General features: G+C 40.2%; 1 protein-coding gene across 1 annotated transcript in view; it reads left to right on the plus strand.

The window, feature by feature from the left end:
• LOC133642392 (centrosomal protein of 112 kDa-like) overlaps positions 1 to 18,841 on the plus strand; it is a 159,964-nt gene that overhangs the window by 86,186 nt on the left and 54,937 nt on the right. Inside the window, exon 4 of the mRNA XM_062036556.1 lies at positions 11,690 to 11,779. Within this exon, the coding sequence (XP_061892540.1) occupies positions 11,690 to 11,779 (90 nt within the window). The remainder of the gene's footprint in view (positions 1 to 11,689; positions 11,780 to 18,841) is intronic.

The raw sequence follows: 18,841 nt of genomic DNA on the forward strand, positions 1-18,841 counted from the left end.
TTGTGATAAAAGTCAGAATTTTACATGACAAATGTCACCATTTTGCATTAAAAAGTCAGAATTTTACATAAAAAAGTCAGAATTTTACAAGAAAAACTTATAATTTTGGCAGTATTATAATAAAGTCATAATTCTACTCAACGCAAGTCAAAATTTTACAAGAAAAAGTGAACATTTGTGCAATATTATGATAAAAGTTGGAATTTTACTCAATAACAGTCGCGATTTTACGAGAAACGTTTAACATTTTGTAAATTTTTTGAAAAGAGTCGTAATTTTACTCGACAAAAGTCAAAATTTTATAAGAAAACTTTTAACATTTTGGCAATTTTATAATAATATTTAAAATTTTACTCAAAAAATGTCACTGTTTTACAAGAACAACAAAATAATTGGCAATATTGTGATAAGTCAGAATTTTACATGACAAATGTCACCATTTTGCATTAAAAAGATAGAATTTTACATAAAAAAGTAATCATTTTACGAGAAAAACTTTTAATTTTGGCAGTATTATAATAAAAGTCGTAATTCTACTCAACGCAAGTCAAATTTTTACAAGAAAAACTGAACATTTGTGCAATATTATGATAAATGTTGGTATTTTACACAATAACATTTTGGCAATTTTATGAAAAGAGTCGTAATTTTACTCGACAAAAGTCAAAATTTTATAAGAAAACTTTAACATTTTGGCAATTTTATAATAATATTTAGAATTTTATTTAAAAAATGTCACTATTTTACAAGAACAACAAAATAATTGGCATAAAAGTCAGAATTTTACATGACAAATGTCACCATTTTGCATTAAAAAGTAATAATTTTACATAAAAAAGTAATAATTTTACGAGAAAAACTTATAGCGGTATAGCTCGGTTGGTAGAGTGGCCGTGCCAGCAACTTGAGGGTTGCAGGTTCGATCCCCGCTTCCGCCATCCTAGTCACTGCCGTTGTGTCCTTGGGCAAGACACTTTACCCACCTGCTCCCAGTGCCACCCACACTGGTTTGAATGTAACTTAGATATTGGGTTTCACTATGTAAAGCGCTTTGAGTCACTTGAGAAAAAGCGCTATATAAATGTAATTCACTTCACTTCACTTCACTTATAATTTTGGCAGTATTATAATAAAAGTCGTAATTCTACTCAACGCAAGTCAAAATTTTACAAGAAAAACTGAACATTTGTGCAATATTATGATAAAAGTTGGAATTTTACTCAATAACATTTTGGCAATTTTATGAAAAAGGTCGTAATTTTACTCGACAAAAAACTTTTGAATTTTGGCACCATTATAATAATAATCGGAATTTGACTTGGCAAAATTATGACAAAAGTCATAATTGTACTAAAAAAATTCACTTTTACAAGAACAACTGAACATTTGTGCAATATTATGATAAAAGTTGGAATTTTACTCAATAACAGTCGCAATTTTACAAGAAAAGTTTAACATTTTGGCAATTTTACGAAAAGAGTCGTAATTTTACTAGACAAAAAACTTTTAAATTTTGGCAATATTATAATAATAATTGGAATTTTACTTGGTAAAATGATGACAAAAGTCATCATTTTACTCAAAAAAATGTCACTGTTTTACACGAACAACAAAATAATCTGCAATATTGTGATAAAAGTCAGAATTTCATATGACAAATGTCACCATTTAGCATTAAAAAGTAAGAATTTTACATAAAAAAGTAATCATTTTACGAGGAAATATTGCAATATTACAGAAACAGAAAGAATATGAGAAATTGTTCCCGATTTTATAAGAAAAAAGTCGACACATTGTGAGAAAAAGACTGCTTTTAGCTCATTTACTTCTAGTAAACAAATTGTTTTACTTCAAGTTATTACAGTATGTCTCTATATACATATTTAGTTTATTTTTTTAATTAATTTTGGCCACAGGGTTTGCATTTCAATGTCTTACACACACTTGTTATTTCATATGTTGACACTACATAAAAGCGACACACAGTCAATTTGAAAGATCCCTCCTTTTTGGGACCACCCTCATTTTGATAGACGTCACCAGCAGGGGTGCTAATGAGACATTCTCTATTAGATGCAATGTTATTGGGACCATGATTTATGTCATCACTTGTTCACACCTCCTCATATGGAAGGTACTTCTCCTTCTTCGTGTCTCAAGAAGGGCAGACATACAAGAACACACACACACACACACACACACACACAATGCATTAATGACTTTCTTTCCTCCCTCTCATTCGGTTTTTTTCTTTTCTCTCTGACTTGTCGGAATCTTGAAAGTGATTGAAGCTGCCGCCCCAGTTGGGAAATGTAATCAACTTAGCTCTTGGAACCAATGTGAGATGATACAGCTTTTTTATGGCCTCCAAATAAATAATGATCCCATTAATGATCGGCTTTTGCAAAGAGCCTTGGAAAGTTTGCTTAATCCCCAGAGTGAGAAAGGCTTTGCCCTTGTCTCGTTTATTTCAAATGGCTTTAACGAGGCCAACTTTTTTGCGTAATTACAGTCATGACATAATTATTACCCTTCAAACACACAAGGAGCAGTGAGGTTTGATCACTTCTACCTTTCTCTGTCTTTAATAGCCTCTTATTAGCCGCACAGATCATGCGAGATGGCCGTCACGGTTGTTTACGCCAAAGTCACCTTTGCTGGAAGACCATTCCCCATTATTGTTGTTGTGGGGAATCAATTGGAGTTCTATTGTTACAACAACAACACAGTTAGGCGGGGAAGAACTTGAGAGCCTGACAAAAAAAAAAATTTCTCTTCAATCTTGTGGAAAGTTTTTCCGGAAGAGTGGATGCTTTTACAAGTGCAAAAAGAATGCTGCAGTACAAAGAGTTTTTCTTGGTACTGGCTATGGATAGCATATATACCGGAATTTCCGCACTATAAGCCGCACCTGCTTATAAGCCGCACCAGCTAAATTTAGGGGAAAATACAGATTGCTCCATATATATGCCGCACCCGACTATAAGCCGCAGGCGTTTTGATGTGTAATTACCGTAGTATATACCGTATTTCCTTGAATTGCCGCCGGGAATATAGTATTCGCCTGCCTAGAATTACAGCCGGGTCAAACTCGTTTCTCAAAATAATTAGCGCATGCTTGGCACTTTCGCCGGGTCAAATATGAGTCATTAAAGGCCTACTGAAAGCCACTACTACCGACCACGCAGTCTGATAGTTTATATATCAATGATGAAATCTTAACATTATAACACATGCCAATACGGCCGGGTTAACTTATAAAGTGACATTTTAAATTTGCCGCTAAACTTCCGGTTCGAAACGCCTCTGCGGATGACGTATGCGTGTGACGTAGCCCGGCGAACACGGGTATGCCTTCCACATTGAAGCCGATACGAAAAAGCTCTGTTTTCATTTCATAATTCCACAGTATTCTGGACATCTGTGTTCGTGAATCTGTTTCAATCATGTTCATTGCATTATGGAGAAGGAAGCCAAGCAAGCAAAGAAGAAAGTTGTCGGTGCGAAATGGACGTATTTTTCGAACGTAGTCAGCCACAACAGTACACAGCCGGCGCTTCTTTGTTTACATTCCCGAAAGATGCAGTCAAGATGGAAGAACTCGGATAACAGAGACTCTAACCAGGAGGACTTTTGATTTGGATACACAGACGCCTGTAGGGAACTGGGACAACACAGACTCTTACCAGGATTACTTTGATTTGGATGACAAAGACGCAGACGTGCTACTGTGAGTATGCAGCTTTGGCTTTTTTTTGCGTATGTACGTAACTTTTTTAAAATATATAAGCTTTATGAACCTTGGGTTAGGTGAACGGTCTTTTGGGCTGAGTGATTGTGTGTGTTGATCATGTGTTTGAATTGTATTGGCGTGTTCTATGGAGCTAGGAGCTAGCAGAGGAGCTAGGAGCTAGCATAACACGTACCATACGTGCGCGTCAAGTACGTAACTTTTTAAAAATATATAAGCTTTATGAACCTTGGGTTAGGTGAACGGTCTTTTGGGCTGAGTGATTGTGTGTGTTGATCAGGTGTTTGAATTGTATTGGCGTGTTCTATGGAGCTAGGAGCTAGCAGAGGAGCTAGGAGCTAGCATAACAAACACGCAGGTGTTATTATGCAGGATTAATTTGTGGCATATTAAATATAAGCCTGGTTGTGTTGTGGCTAATAGAGTATATATATGTCTTGTGTTTATTTACTGTTGTAGTCATTCCCAGCTGAATATCAGGTACCGTGAGTATGCAGCCTTGGCTGCTAAACATTCGATAACTTGACCGTATGTGCGCGTCACGTACGTAACTTTTTAAAAATATATAAGCTTTATGAACCTTGGGTTAGGTAAACGGTCTTTTGGGCTGAGTGATTGTGTGTGTTGATCAGGTGTTTGAATTGTATTGGCGTGTTCTATGGAGCTAGGAGCTAGCAGAGGAGCTAGGAGCTAGCATAACAAACACGCAGGTGTTTTTATGCAGGATTAATTTGTGGCATATTAAATATAAGCCTGGTTGTGTTGTGGCTAATAGAGTATATATATGTCTTGTGTTTATTTACTGTTGTAGTCATTCCCAGCTGAATATCAGGTCACTCTCACAGCATCTTCCCTATCTGAATAGCTTCAACTCCCCACTAGTCCTTCACTTGCACTTTACTCATCCACAAATCTTTCATCCTCGCTCAAATTAATGGGGAAATTGTCGCTTTCTCGGTCCGAATTTCTCTCACTTCATGCGGCCATCATTGTAAACAATAGGGAACTTTGCGTATATGTTCAACTGACTACGTCACGCTACTTCCGGTAGGTGCAAGCCTTTTTTTTATCAGATACCAAAAGTTGCAATCTTTATCGTCGTTGTTCTATACTAAATCCTTTCAGCAAAAATATGGCTATATCGCGAAATGATCAAGTATGACACGTAGAATAGATCTGCTATCCCCGTTTAAATAAAAAAAATTCATTTCAGTAGGCCTTTAAATGATGGTGGTAGAGGGCACTAGTGATCCTTCTTGCGACTACCAGTACTGCAGAAGACCGGTGCTGCAGAAGAAGACAACAAGCAGCAAGCGTGAGCAGCGATCGTTTGCTTGCACTTTTAACATGGAGGATTACATATCTAAAATAAAACAGTTTTCTGAACTGGACTTTCAATCGAAGCAGGAGGAAATAATTAAAGGAATATCTCCAGAGACTTTTAAAACTGAAGAAAGATAAGGAAGACTGCCTTTGATCAGAAGCAGCTGCACATGGACATCATTTATAAGTAAAGGTAAGACCATAATAACGTTTTTTTTTAATTAAATGTGCTTTTCATTATAAGGTAAGCGCCGGAGTAAGAAGAGGTTTTAAAATAATTAGCGCATGCTTGCCCATCCCGCATGCTTTTGGTAAGCGCAGGAGTGAGAAGAGGTTTTAAATTAATTAGCGCCCCGGCGGCTATTCAAGGAAATACGGTAGGGGTTCCTGCTACCACGGAGGGGATTGTCGGGACAGAGATGACTGTTTGGGAACGCAAAGCGTCCCATTTATTAACAATAAATTAGAGATGATTTTTTTTATTATCGTATCGGGTTTTTTTTTTTAAATTAAATCAACATAAAAAACACAAGATACACTTACAATTAGTGCACCAACCCAAAAAACCTCCCTCCCCCATTTACACTCATTCACACAAAAGGGTTGTTTCTTTCTGTTATTAATATTCTGCTTCCTACATTATATATCAATATATATCAATACAGTCTGCAAGGGATACAGTCCGTAAGCACACATGATTGTGCGTGCTGCTGCTCCACTAATAGTACTAACCTTTAACAGTTAATTTTACTAATTTTCATTCATTACTAGTTTCTATGTAACTGTTTTTATATTGTTTTACCTTCTTTTTTATTCAAGAAAATGTTTTTAATTTATTTATCTTATTTTATTTGATTCATTTTTTTAAAAAGTACCTTATCTTCACCATACCTGGTTGTCCAAATTAGGCATAATAATGTGTTAATTCCACGACTGTATATATCGGTTGATATCGGTATCGGTTGATATCGGTATCGGTAATTAAAGAGTTGGACAATATCGGCATATCGGATATCGGCAAAAAGCCATTATCGGACATCCCTATTAATAATATATTTTTACAGCTTGTCCTTAATAATGTGTACAAAATAATAGGTGTATAAATGACACAATATGTTACTGCATATGTCAGCAGACTAATTAGGAGTCTTTGTTTGTTTACTTACTACTAAAAGACAAGTTGTCTAGTATGCTCACTATTTTATTTAAGGACTAAATGACAATAATAAACATATATAATGGACTGTAAGAATTTTTTGTTAAAATAAAGCCAATAATGCCATTTTTTGTAATCCCTTTTATTTAGAGAAGCATTAAAATCATTTTGGTACCGATACCAAAACATTGGTATCAGGACAACCCTACTGGCTAGTATGTAAAGAACATTGTGGTATTTATTAAGCAGTTTTGCTGCTACCTCGAAGAACCAACTGCTATAATGTCAATGCTGGGTGTTGTGGCCAAACAGCTCCATTTGTGTTTTATCTGACATCACATGGACAAAGATAAGACCTTCTGGAGGAAAGTTCTGTGGTCAAATGAAACAAAAATGGAGCTGTTTGGCCACAATACCCAGCAATATGTTTGAAGGAGATAATCCCAGGAACACCATGCCTACCGTCAAGCATGGTGGTGGTAGTATTATGCTCTGGGCCTGTTTTGCTGCCAATGGAACTGGTGCTTTACAGAGAGTAAATGGGACAATGAAAAAGGAGGATTACCTCCAAATTCTTCAGGACGAGCTAAAATCATCAGCCCGGAGGTTGGGTCTTGGGCGCAGTTGGGTGTTCCAACAGGACAATGACGTCAAAAGTTGTAAAGGAATGGCTAAATCAGGCTAGAATGAAGGTTTTAGAATGGCCTTCCCAAAGTCCTGACTTAAAGGTGTGGACAATGCTGAAGAAACAAGTCCATTTCAGAACAGCACTGCACCAATTTTGTCAAGAGGAGTGGTCAAAAATTCCAGCAGAAGCTTGTGGATGGCTACCAAAAGCGCCTTATTAGACTTAGACAATCTTTATTGATCCACAAGGGAAATTGTTCCACACAGTAGCTCAGTTACAAATGATGGAAAAGATGGAAAGGTATAAAATAGACTAAAAGAAATATAACATATACACGTAATATTTACATAATATATGTGCAGTATAGGATATATACTGATATATTATATTATAAGTTTATATCATATATACAATATATAACAATGACCATGTACAATATTACAGTATATGTGACAGCTGCAGCATGAAATAGAGAGTAAATCCAGCAGAAAATAGAAAATAGACATTAAAAAACAAAGAGAAGTCGCAAACATAGAAGGTGTCAGGTAATAGACATCATCTATTGCTGTATGGCGAGTGATTATACAGCTGCTTATTGCAGGGAAACTTGCCAAGGGACATGTAAGCAAATATTAACATTGCTGTATGTACTGCAAAAAGTCAGTGTTCAAAAACAAGAAAAAAAAATACAAAAATGAGGGGTATTTTATTTGAACTAAGCAAAATTATCTGCCAATAGAACAAGAAAATTTGGCTTGTCAAGACTTTCCAAAACAAGTAAAATTAGCTAACCTCAATGAACCTAAAAATAGCTTAAAATAAGTATATTCTCACTAATAACAACTGTACTACTATATGAGTACGTATTTTCTATTGTTTCATTGGAAATAAAACAGCAAAGTCCATTTGGCTGTCATCTGTTTTAATTATGAGACACAATTGTGTCAAAGTCAGGATTTTTGTTTTTCATGCTTGAAATAAGAAATGATGACTTTAAAAAAGTAGTTTTATACTTGTGAGTGTTGATGACACAGCTTTGCAACAGTTGATATTCTAGTTTCAAGCATGTTTTACTCAATATAGCTCATCAAATCTCAGCAACAAGCTGTAATATCTTACTGACATCATTTAGGAGCAAAACACTTAAAACAAGTAAAACACTCTAACATAAAATCGTATGTTTGGCCGCGCAAGTCCCGGGATGCCCAAAATGTCCATAACACACCCAGCCGAGTAACACATGGAGGGGGTGGGGGGATAAAAGTTGGAAAAGTCGGCAAAAGTCCCAAAAATGTTCAAAATACTTACCCAGGTTGGAGTCCCACAAGTCCCGCCCCCGGCCGGGATGCCCAAAATGTCCAAAACGCGCCCAGCAAAGTCCCACGGGAAGGCGGGGAGAAAAGTGAGAAAAGTCGGTAAAATGTTGAAAAATCACACCCGGGTTCGAGTGCCACAAGTCTTAAGACTCCATGTGGGACTCCAACCTGGGTAAGTATTTTGAACATTTTTGGGACTTTTGCCGACTTTTCCAACTTTTATCCCCCCTCCCCGTGGGACTCGGCTGGGTGTGTTATGGACATTTTGGGCATTCCGGGACTTGCGCGGCCGGCGGCGGAACTTGTGGGACTAAAACCCGGGGAGGTATTTTGGACAAAATTAGGACTTTTGACCATTTTGGCCACCTTTTCCCCTCTTCTTCCCCGCCTTCCTGTGCACCATTGCTGGGTGTGTTTTGGACATTTGGACAAAAATAGTTTGAAGCATGTTTTACTCAATATAGGTCATAACATCTCAGCAACAAGCTGTAATATCTTACTGACATCATTTAGGACCAAAACACTTAAAATAAGTAAAACACTCTAACATAAAATCGTATGTTTGGCCGCGCAAGTCCCGGGATGCCCAAAATGTCCATAACACACCCAGCCGAGTCCCACAGGGACGGGGGATAAAAGTTAGAAAAGTCGGCAAAAGTCCTAAAAATGTTCAAAATACCTACCCAGGTTCCAGTCCCACAAGTCCCGCCCCCGGCCGGGATGCCCAAAATGTCCAAAACGCGCCCAGCAAAGTCCCACGGGAAGGCGGGGAGAAAAGTGAGAAAAGGCGGTAAAATGTTGAAAAATCACACCCGGGTTCGAGTGCCACAAGTCTTAAGACTCCATGTGGGACTCCAACCTGGGTAGGTATTTTGAACATTTTTGGGACTTTTACCGACTTTTCCAACTTTTATCCCCCCTCCCCGTGGGACTCGGCTGGGTGTGTTATGGACATTTTGGGCATTCCGGGACTTGCGCGGCCGGCGGCGGGACTTGTGGGACTGGAACCTGGGTAGGTATTTTGAAAAATTTTGGGACTTTTGCAGACTTTTCTCACTTTTCTCCCCCACTTCCCGAGGGACTTTGCTGGGTGCGTTTTGGACATTTTTTGCATCCCGGGACTTGTTCGGCGGGACTCGTGGGACTGGAACCCGAGGAGGTTTTTTGGACACAATTGGGACTTTTGACCATTTTGGCCACCTTTTCCCCTCTTCTTCCCCGCCTTCCTGTGCACCATTGCTGGGTGTGTTTTGGACATTTGGACAAAAATAGTTTCAAGCATGTTTTACTCAATATAGGTCATAACATCTCAGCAACAAGCTGTAATATCTTACTGACATCATTTAGGAGCAAAACACTTAAAACAAGTAAAACACTCTAACATAAAATCTTATGTATGGCCGTGCAAGTCCCGGGATGCCCAAAATGTCCATAACACACCCAGCTGAGTCCCACGGGGAGGAGGGATAAAAGTTGGAAAAGTCGTCAAAAGTCCCCAAAAATGTTCAAAATACTTCCCCAGGTTGGAGTCCCACAAGTCCCGCCCCCGGCCGGGATGCCCAAAATGCCCAAAACGCGCCGGGCAAAGTCCCACAGGAAGGCGGGGAGAAAAGTGAGAAAAGTCGGTAAAATGTTGAAAAATCACACCCGGGTTCGAGTGCCACAAGTCTTAAGACTCCATGTGGGACTCCAACCTGGGTAGGTATTTTGAACATTTTTGGGGACTTTTGACATCTTTTCTCACTTTTCTCCCCCACTTCCCGTGGGACTTTGCTGGGTGCGTTTTGGACATTGTTTGCATCCCGGGACTTATGCGGCCGGCGGCGGGACTCGTGGGACTAAAACCCGGGGAGGTATTTTGGACAAAATTGGGACTTTTGACCAATTTGGCCACCTTTTCCCCTCTTCTTCCCCGCCTTCCTGTGCACCATTGCTGGGTGTGTGTTGGACATTTGGACAAAAATAGTTTCAAGCATGTTTTACTCAATATAGGTCATAACATCTCAGCAACAAGCTGTAATATCTTACTGACATCATTTAGGACCAAAACACTTAAAACAAGTAAAACACTCTAACATAAAATCTTATGTATGGCCGCGCAAGTCCCGGGATGCCCAAAATGTCCAAAACGCACCCAGCTGAGTCCCACGGGGAGGAGGGATAAAAGTTGGAAAAGCCGTCAAAAGTCCCCAAAAATGTTCAAAATACCTACCCAGGTTCCAGTCCCACAAGTCCCGCCCCCGGCCGGGATGCCCAAAATGCCCAAAACGCGCCCAGCAAAGTCCCACGGGAAGGCGGGGAGAAAAGTGAGAAAAGTCGGTAAAATGTTGAAAAATCACACCCGGGTTCGAGTGCCACAAGTCTTAAGACTCCATGTGGGACTCCAACCTGGGTAGGTATTTTGAACATTTTTGGGGACTTTTGCTGACTTTTCTCACTTTTCTCCCCCACTTCCCGTGGGACTTTGCTGGGTGTGTTATGGACATTTTGGGCATCCCTGGACTTGCATGGCCGGCGGCGGGACTTGTGGGACTCCAACCTGGGTAGGTATTTTGAACATTTTTGGGGACTTTTGCCGACTTTTCTCGCTTTTCTCCCCCACTTCCCGTGGGACTTTGCTGGGTGCGTTTTGGACATCTTTTGCATACCGGGACTTGTGCGGCCGGCGGCGGGACAATTGGGACTTTTGACCATTTTGGCCACCTTTTCCCGTCCCCTAGAGGTTTCTCATAGTCATTCACATTGATGTCCCACTGGGGTGAGTTTTCCTTGCCCGTATGTGGGCTCTGTACCGAGGATGTCGTTGTGGTTTGTGCAGCCCTTTGAGACACTTGTGTTTTAGGGCTATATAAATAAACATTGATTGATTGATTGATTCTTCCCCGCCTTCCTGTGCACCATTGCTGGGTGTGTTTTGGACATTTGGACAAAAATAGTTTCAAGCATGTTTTACTCAATATAGGTCATAACATCTCAGCAACAAGCTGTAATATATTACTGACATCATTTAGGAGCAAAACACTTAAAACAAGTAAAACACTCTAACATAAAATCTGCTTAGTGAGAAGAATGATCTTATCAGACAGAAAATAAGCAAGTATCACCCTTATTTGAGATATTTCATCTTACTTAGATGTCAGTTTTTGCAGTGCATGTACAGTTTTGACCAGGACTGCATGTGCATGTACGAGCCAGTCTGCCCCACAACAAGAGGACAGACAAACAGAAGGTGTAAAACAGCAGACAGGTGGTCACAGGTGTAGGTTGTTGGCAGGAAGAGGCTAAGGAGTATTAGACCCTGCAGCCTGAGGTGTCTACATGTAGAATCCACTCTCTTTTCTGACTTTCTCTCCGCAGCCTCATTCATATTCCTCTCCTGCGTCTTTCAAGCTCAAATATAGCCTCATCCTACGTCAGTTACACGTTGCGCCACACAGATCTGGAGTAGATTTTTTTTCTTTTTTCCCCCCCGTCAGCCTGCCAACACAACTCTGCCTGTCTCTCCCTCCCCTCAGGCTGTGCAGGAGAAGGTGGAAAGCCTACAGAGGAGGCTGCACAGCACAGAGAAGACGCTGCTCAGCAAAGAGTTGGAGACTGAAGAGAAGGTGATCACACGTCTTGGTTGTTTTGTTGTTTTTCTTCACAAAAGACCCCCGCGAGTGATTGACTCCAAACCTTGCATCACTCGCTGTCCACAGTCTGTCTTGGCAACTCATGCTAAAGTGCATTCTTAGCAAAGTTACATTGAGAGCCATCACGTATTGACTTACACAAAAATGAAGCAGATGGATTTAATCCACAAGGTGCCACATTCACTATATTGCCAAAAAGTATTTGGCCATTCTTGCTTGATGTACAGCTTAAGTTGTTCAACAGTCCGGGGGTCTCCCTTCTGCTATTTTAGGCTTCATATTGCACCACACATGTTCAAAGGACTACAGGCAGGCCAGTCTAGTACCCGCACTCTTTTACTACGAAGCCACGCTGTTGTAACACGTGGCTTGGCATCGTCTTGCTGAAATAAGCAGGGGCGTCGACGAAAAAGACGTTGCTCGGATGGCAACGTACACTATATTGCCAAAAGTATTTGTCCACCTGCCATCCCATTCCTAACCCATCAATGTCAATCATCCATCCATCCATTTTCTACCGCTTGTCCCTTTCGGGCCTATCTCAGCTGCATTCGGGCGGAAGGCGGGGTGCACCCTGGACAAGTCGCCATCTCATCGCAGGGCCAACAAAGTGTGAAGAAAAAATATTTAAAACAAGTTTTACAGTTAGTTTTGAAACTTTTTTTTTATTTTTTTAAAGATGTGTAGCGAAGCCTATATGTTTACTAAGTTGTGGGTGCAATAGGCTCATATTTATTAGGTATTGATGAGTAATATACCAGATAAATATGTCTTTTATGGGAGTCAAGTGGCGAAAAGTGTTCTACACGCCTTACAATAGAGGGGACGCTATAATCCATCCATTCATTTTTTACCGCTTGTCCCTTTGGGGTCACGGGAGGGTGGTGCTGGAGCCTATCTCAGCTGCATTAGGGCGGAAGGCAAGTTTCACCCTGGACAAGTTGCCACCTCATCGCAGGGCCAACACAGTGTGAAGAAAAAATATTTAAAACAAGTTTTACAGTTAGTTTTGAAACTTTTTTTTTTTTTTAAGATGTGTAGCGAAGCCTATATGTTTACTAAGTTGTGGGTGCAATAGGCTCATATTTATTAGGTATTGATGAGTAATATACCAGATAAATATGTCTTTTATGGGAGTCAAGTGGCGAAAAGTGTTCTACACGCCTTACAATAGAGGGGACGCTATAATCCATCCATTCATTTTCTACCGCTTGTCCCTTTCGGGGTCACGGGGGGGGGGGGAACAAGTCGCAACCTCATCGCAGGGCCAACACAGTGTTAAGAAAAAATATTTTAAACAAGTTTTACAGTTAGTTTTGAAACGTTTTTTTTTTTTTTTTTAAAGATGTGTAGCGAAGCCTATATGTTTACTAAGTTGTGGGTGTAATAGGCTCATATTTATTAGGTATTGATGAGTAATATACCAGATAAATATGTCTTTTATGGGAGTCAAGTGGCGAAAAGTGTTCTACACGCCTTACAATAGAGGGGACGCTATAATCCATCCATTCATTTTCTACCGCTTGTCCCTTTCGGGGTCGCGGGGGGGGGGGGGGGAACAAGTTGCCACCTCATCGCAGGGCCAACACAGTGTGAAGAAAAAATATTTAAAACAAGTTTTACAGTTAGTTTTGAAACTTTTTTTTTTTTTTTTAAGATGTGTAGCGAAGCCTATATGTTTACTAAGTTGTGGGTGCAATAGGCTCATATTTATTAGGTATTGATGGGTAGTATACCAGATAAATATGTCTTTTATGGGAGTCAAGTGGCGAAAAGTGTTCTACACGCCTTACAATAGAGGGGACGCTATAATCCATCCATTCATTTTCTACCGCTTGTCCCTTTCGGGGTCACGGGGGGGGGGGGGGGGGTGGAACAAGTCGCAACCTCATCGCAGGGCCAACACAGTGTTAAGAAAAAATATTTTAAACAAGTTTTACAGTTAGTTTTGAAACGTTTTTTTTTTTTTTTTTTAAAGATGTGTAGCGAAGCCTATATGTTTACTAAGTTGTGGGTGTAATAGGCTCATATTTATTAGGTATTGATGAGTAATATACCAGATAAATATGTCTTTTATGGGAGTCAAGTGGCGAAAAGTGTTCTACACGCCTTACAATAGAGGGGACGCTATAATCCATCCATTCATTTTTTACCGCTTGTCCCTTTCGGGGTCGCGCTGGAGCCCATCTCAGCTGCATTCGGATGGAAGGCGGGGTACACCCTGGACAAGTCGCCACCTCATCGCATGGCCAACAAAGTGTGAAGAAAAAATATTTAAAACAAGTTTTACAGTTAGTTTTGAAACCTTTTTTTTTTTTTTAAGATGTGTAGCGAAGCCTATATGTTTACTAAGTTGTGGGTGTAATAAGCTCATATTTATTAGGTATTGATGAGTAATATACCAGATAAATATGTCTTTTATGGGAGTCAAGTGGCGAAAAGTGTTCTACACGCCTTACAATAGAGGGGACGCTATAATCCATCCATTCATTTTCTACCGCTTGTCCCTTTCGGGGTCGCGGGGGGGGGGGGGGGAACAAGTTGCCACCTCATCGCAGGGCCAACACAGTGTGAAGAAAAAATATTTAAAACAAGTTTTACAGTTAGTTTTGAAACTTTTTTTTTTTTTTTTAAGATGTGTAGCGAAGCCTATATGTTTACTAAGTTGTGGGTGCAATAGGCTCATATTTATTAGGTATTGATGGGTAGTATACCAGATAAATATGTCTTTTATGGGAGTCAAGTGGCGAAAAGTGTTCTACACGCCTTACAATAGAGGGGACGCTATAATCCATCCATTCATTTTCTACCGCTTGTCCCTTTCGGGGTCACGGGGGGGGGGGGGGGGGGGGTGGAACAAGTCGCAACCTCATCGCAGGGCCAACACAGTGTTAAGAAAAAATATTTTAAACAAGTTTTACAGTTAGTTTTGAAACGTTTTTTTTTTTTTTTTTAAAGATGTGTAGCGAAGCCTATATGTTTACTAAGTTGTGGGTGTAATAGGCTCATATTTATTAGGTATTGATGAGTAATATACCAGATAAATATGTCTTTTATGGGAGTCAAGTGGCGAAAAGTGTTCTACACGCCTTACAATAGAGGGGACGCTATAATCCATCCATTCATTTTTTACCGCTTGTCCCTTTCGGGGTCGCGCTGGAGCCCATCTCAGCTGCATTCGGATGGAAGGCGGGGTACACCCTGGACAAGTCGCCACCTCATCGCATGGCCAACAAAGTGTGAAGAAAAAATATTTAAAACAAGTTTTACAGTTAGTTTTGAAACCTTTTTTTTTTTTTTAAGATGTGTAGCGAAGCCTATATGTTTACTAAGTTGTGGGTGTAATAAGCTCATATTTATTAGGTATTGATGAGTAATATACCAGATAAATATGTCTTTTATGGGAGTCAAGTGGCGAAAAGTGTTCTACACGCCTTACAATAGAGGGGACACTATAATCCATCCATTCATTTTCTACCGCTTGTCCCTTTCGGGGTCGCGGGGGGGGGGGGGGGGGGTGGAACAAGTCGCAACCTCATCGCAGGGCCAACAAAGTGTGAAGAAAAAATATTTAAAACAAGTTTTTCAGTTAGTTTTGAAACTTTTTTTTTTTTTTAAGATGTGTAGCGAAGCCTATATGTTTACTAAGTTGTGGGTGCAATAGGCTCATATTTATTAGGTATTGATGAGTAATATACCAGATAAATATGTCTTTTATGGGAGTCAAGTGGCGAAAAGTGTTCTACACGCCTTACAATAGAGGGGACGCTATAATCCATCCATTCATTTTCTACCGCTTGTCCCTTTCGGGGTCGCTGGAGCCCATCTCAGCTGCATTCGGGCGGAAGGCGCGGTACACCCTGGACAAGTTGCCACCTCATCGCAGGGCCAACACAGTGTGAAGAAAAAATATTTAAAACAAGTTTTACAGTTAGTTTTGAAACTTTTTTTTTTAAAGATGTGTAGTGAAGCCTATATGTTTACTAAGTTGTGGGTGTAATAAGCTCATATTTATTAGGTATTGATGAGTAATATACCAGATAAATATGTCTTTTATGGGAGTCAAGTGGCGAAAAGTGTTCTACACGCCTTACAATAGAGGGGACGCTATAATCCATCCACTCATTTTCTACCGCTTGTCCCTTTGGGGTCACGGGGGGGGGGTGGCGCTGGAGCCCATCTCAGCTGCATTAGGGCGGAAGGCAAGGTACACCCTGGACAAGTCGCCACCTCATCGCAGGGCCAACACAGTGTGAAGTTAGTTTTGAAACTTTTTTTTTTTAAAGATGTGTAGCGAAGCCTATATGTTTACTAAGTTGTGGGTGCAATAGGCTCATATTTATTAGGTATTGATGAGTAATATACCAGATAAATATGTCTTTTATGGGAGTCAAGTGGCGAAAAGTGTTCTACACGCCTTACAATAGAGGGGACGCTATAATCCATCCATTCATTTTCTACCGCTTGTCCCTTTCGGGGTCGCGCTGGAGCCCATCTCAGCTGCATTCAGGCGGAAGGCGGGGTGCACCCTGGACAAGTCGCCACCTCATCGCAGGGCCAACACAGTGTGAAGACAAAATATTTAAAACAAGTTTAACAGTTAGTTTTGAAACTTTTTTTTTTTTTTTTTAAAGATGTGTAGCGAAGCCTATATGTTTATTAAGTTGTGGGTGTAATAAGCTCATATTTATTAGGTATTGATGAGTAATATACCAGATAAATATGTCTTTTATGGGAGTCAAGTGGCAAAAAGTGTTCTGCACGCCTTACAATAGAGGGGACGCTATAATCCATCCATTCATTTTCTACCGCTTGTCCCTTTCGGGGTCGCTGGAGCCCATCTCAGCTGCATTCGGGCGGAAGGCGGGGTACACCCTGGACAAGTGGCCACCTCATCGCAGGGCCAACACAGTGTTAAGAAAAAAATATTTAAAACAAGTTTTACAGTTAGTTTTGAAACTTTTTTTTTTAAAGATGTGTAGCGAAGCATATATGTTTACTAAGTTGTGGGTGTAATAGGCTCATATTTATTAGCTATTGATGAGTAATATACCAGATAAATATGTCTTTTATGGGAGTCAAGTGGCGAAAAGTGTTCTACACGCCTTACAATAGAGGGGACGCTATAATCCATTCATTCATTTTCTACCGCTTGTCCCTTTCGGGGTCGCGGGGGGGGGGGGGGGGGGGGAACAAGTCGCAACCTCATCGCAGGGCCAACAAAGTGTGAAGAAAAAATATTTAAAACAAGTTTTACAGTTAGTTTTGAAACTTTTTTTTTTTTTTTTTAAAGATGTGTAGCGAAGCCTATATTTTTACTAAGTTTTGGGTGCAATAGGCTCATATTTATTAGATATTGATGAGTAATATACCAGATAAATATGTCTTTTATGGGAGTCAAGTGGCGAAAAGTGTCCTACACGCCTTACAATAGAGGGGACGCTATAATCCATCCATTCATTTTCTACCGCTTGTCCCTTTCGGGGTCGCGGGGGCGGGGGGGGGGAACAAGTCGCAACCTCATCGCAGGGCCAACACAGTGTGAAGAAAAAATATTTTAAACAAGTTTTACAGTTAGTTTTGAAACGTTTTTTTTTTTTTTTTTTTTAAAGATGTGTAGCGAAGCCTATATGTTTACTAAGTTGTGGGTGTAATAAGCTCATATTTATTAGGTATTGATGAGTAATATACCAGATAAATATGTCTTTTATGGGAGTCAAGTGGCGAAAAGTGTTCTACACGCCTTACAATAGAGGGGACGCTATAATCCATCCATTCATTTTCTACCGCTTGTCCCTTTCGGGGTCGCGGGGGCGGGGGGGGGGGGGGGAACAAGTCGCAACCTCATCGCAGGGCCAACACAGTGTGAAGAAAAAATATTTTAAACAAGTTTTACAGTTAGTTTTGAAACGTTTTTTTTTTTTTTTTTTTTAAAGATGTGTAGCGAAGCCTATATGTTTACTAAGTTGTGGGTGTAATAAGCTCATATTTATTAGGTATTGATAAGTAATATACCAGATAAATATGTCTTTTATGGGAGTCAAGTGGCGAAAAGTGTTCTACACGCCTTACAATAGAGGGGACGCTATAATCCTTCCATTCATTTTCTACCGCTTGTCCCTTTCGGGGTCGCGCTGGAGCCCATCTCAGCTGCTTTCGGGCGGAAGGCGGGGTACACCCTGGACAAGTTGCCACCTCATCGCAGGGCCAACACAGTGTGAAGAAAAAATATTTAAAACAAGTTTTACAGTTAGTTTTGAAACTTTTTTTTTTAAAGATGTGTAGCGAAGCCTATATGTTTACTAAGTTGTGGGTGCAATAGGCTCATATTTATTAGGTATTGATGAGTAATATACCAGATAAATATGTCTTTTATGGGAGTCAAGTGGCGAAAAGTGTTCTACACGCCTTACAATAGAGGGCACGCTATAATCCATCCATTCATTTTCTACCGCTTGTCCCTTTCCCTTTCGTGGTCGCGGGGGGGGGGGGTGCTGGAGGCTGCATTCGGGCGGAAGGCGCGGTACACCCTGGACAAGTCGCCATCTCATCGCAGGGCCAACACAGTGTGAAGAAAAAATATTTAAAACAAGTTTTACAGTTAGTTTTGAAACTTTTTTTTTTTTTTTTTAAGATGTGTAGCGAAGCCTATATGTTTACTAAGTTGTGGGTGTAATAGGCTCATATTTATTAGGTATTGATGAGTAATATACCAGATAAATATGTCTTTTATGGGAGTCAAGTGGCGAAAGTGTTCTACACGCCTTACAATAGAGGGGACGCTATAATCCATCCATTAATTTTCTACCGCTTGTCCCTTTCGGGGTCGCGCTGGAGCCCATCTCAGCTGCATTCGGATGGAAGGCGGGGTACACCCTGGACAAGTCGCCACCTCATCGCAGGGCCAACACAGTGTGAAGAAAAAATATTTAAAACAAGTTTTACAGTTAGTTTTGAAACTTTTTTTTTTTAAGGTGTGTAGCGAAGCCTATATGTTTACTAAGTTGTGGGTGCAATAAGCTCATATTTATTAGG

Source organism: Entelurus aequoreus, linkage group LG25 (assembly GCF_033978785.1).
Source record: "Entelurus aequoreus isolate RoL-2023_Sb linkage group LG25, RoL_Eaeq_v1.1, whole genome shotgun sequence".
Classification (NCBI taxonomy): domain Eukaryota; kingdom Metazoa; phylum Chordata; class Actinopteri; order Syngnathiformes; family Syngnathidae; genus Entelurus; species Entelurus aequoreus.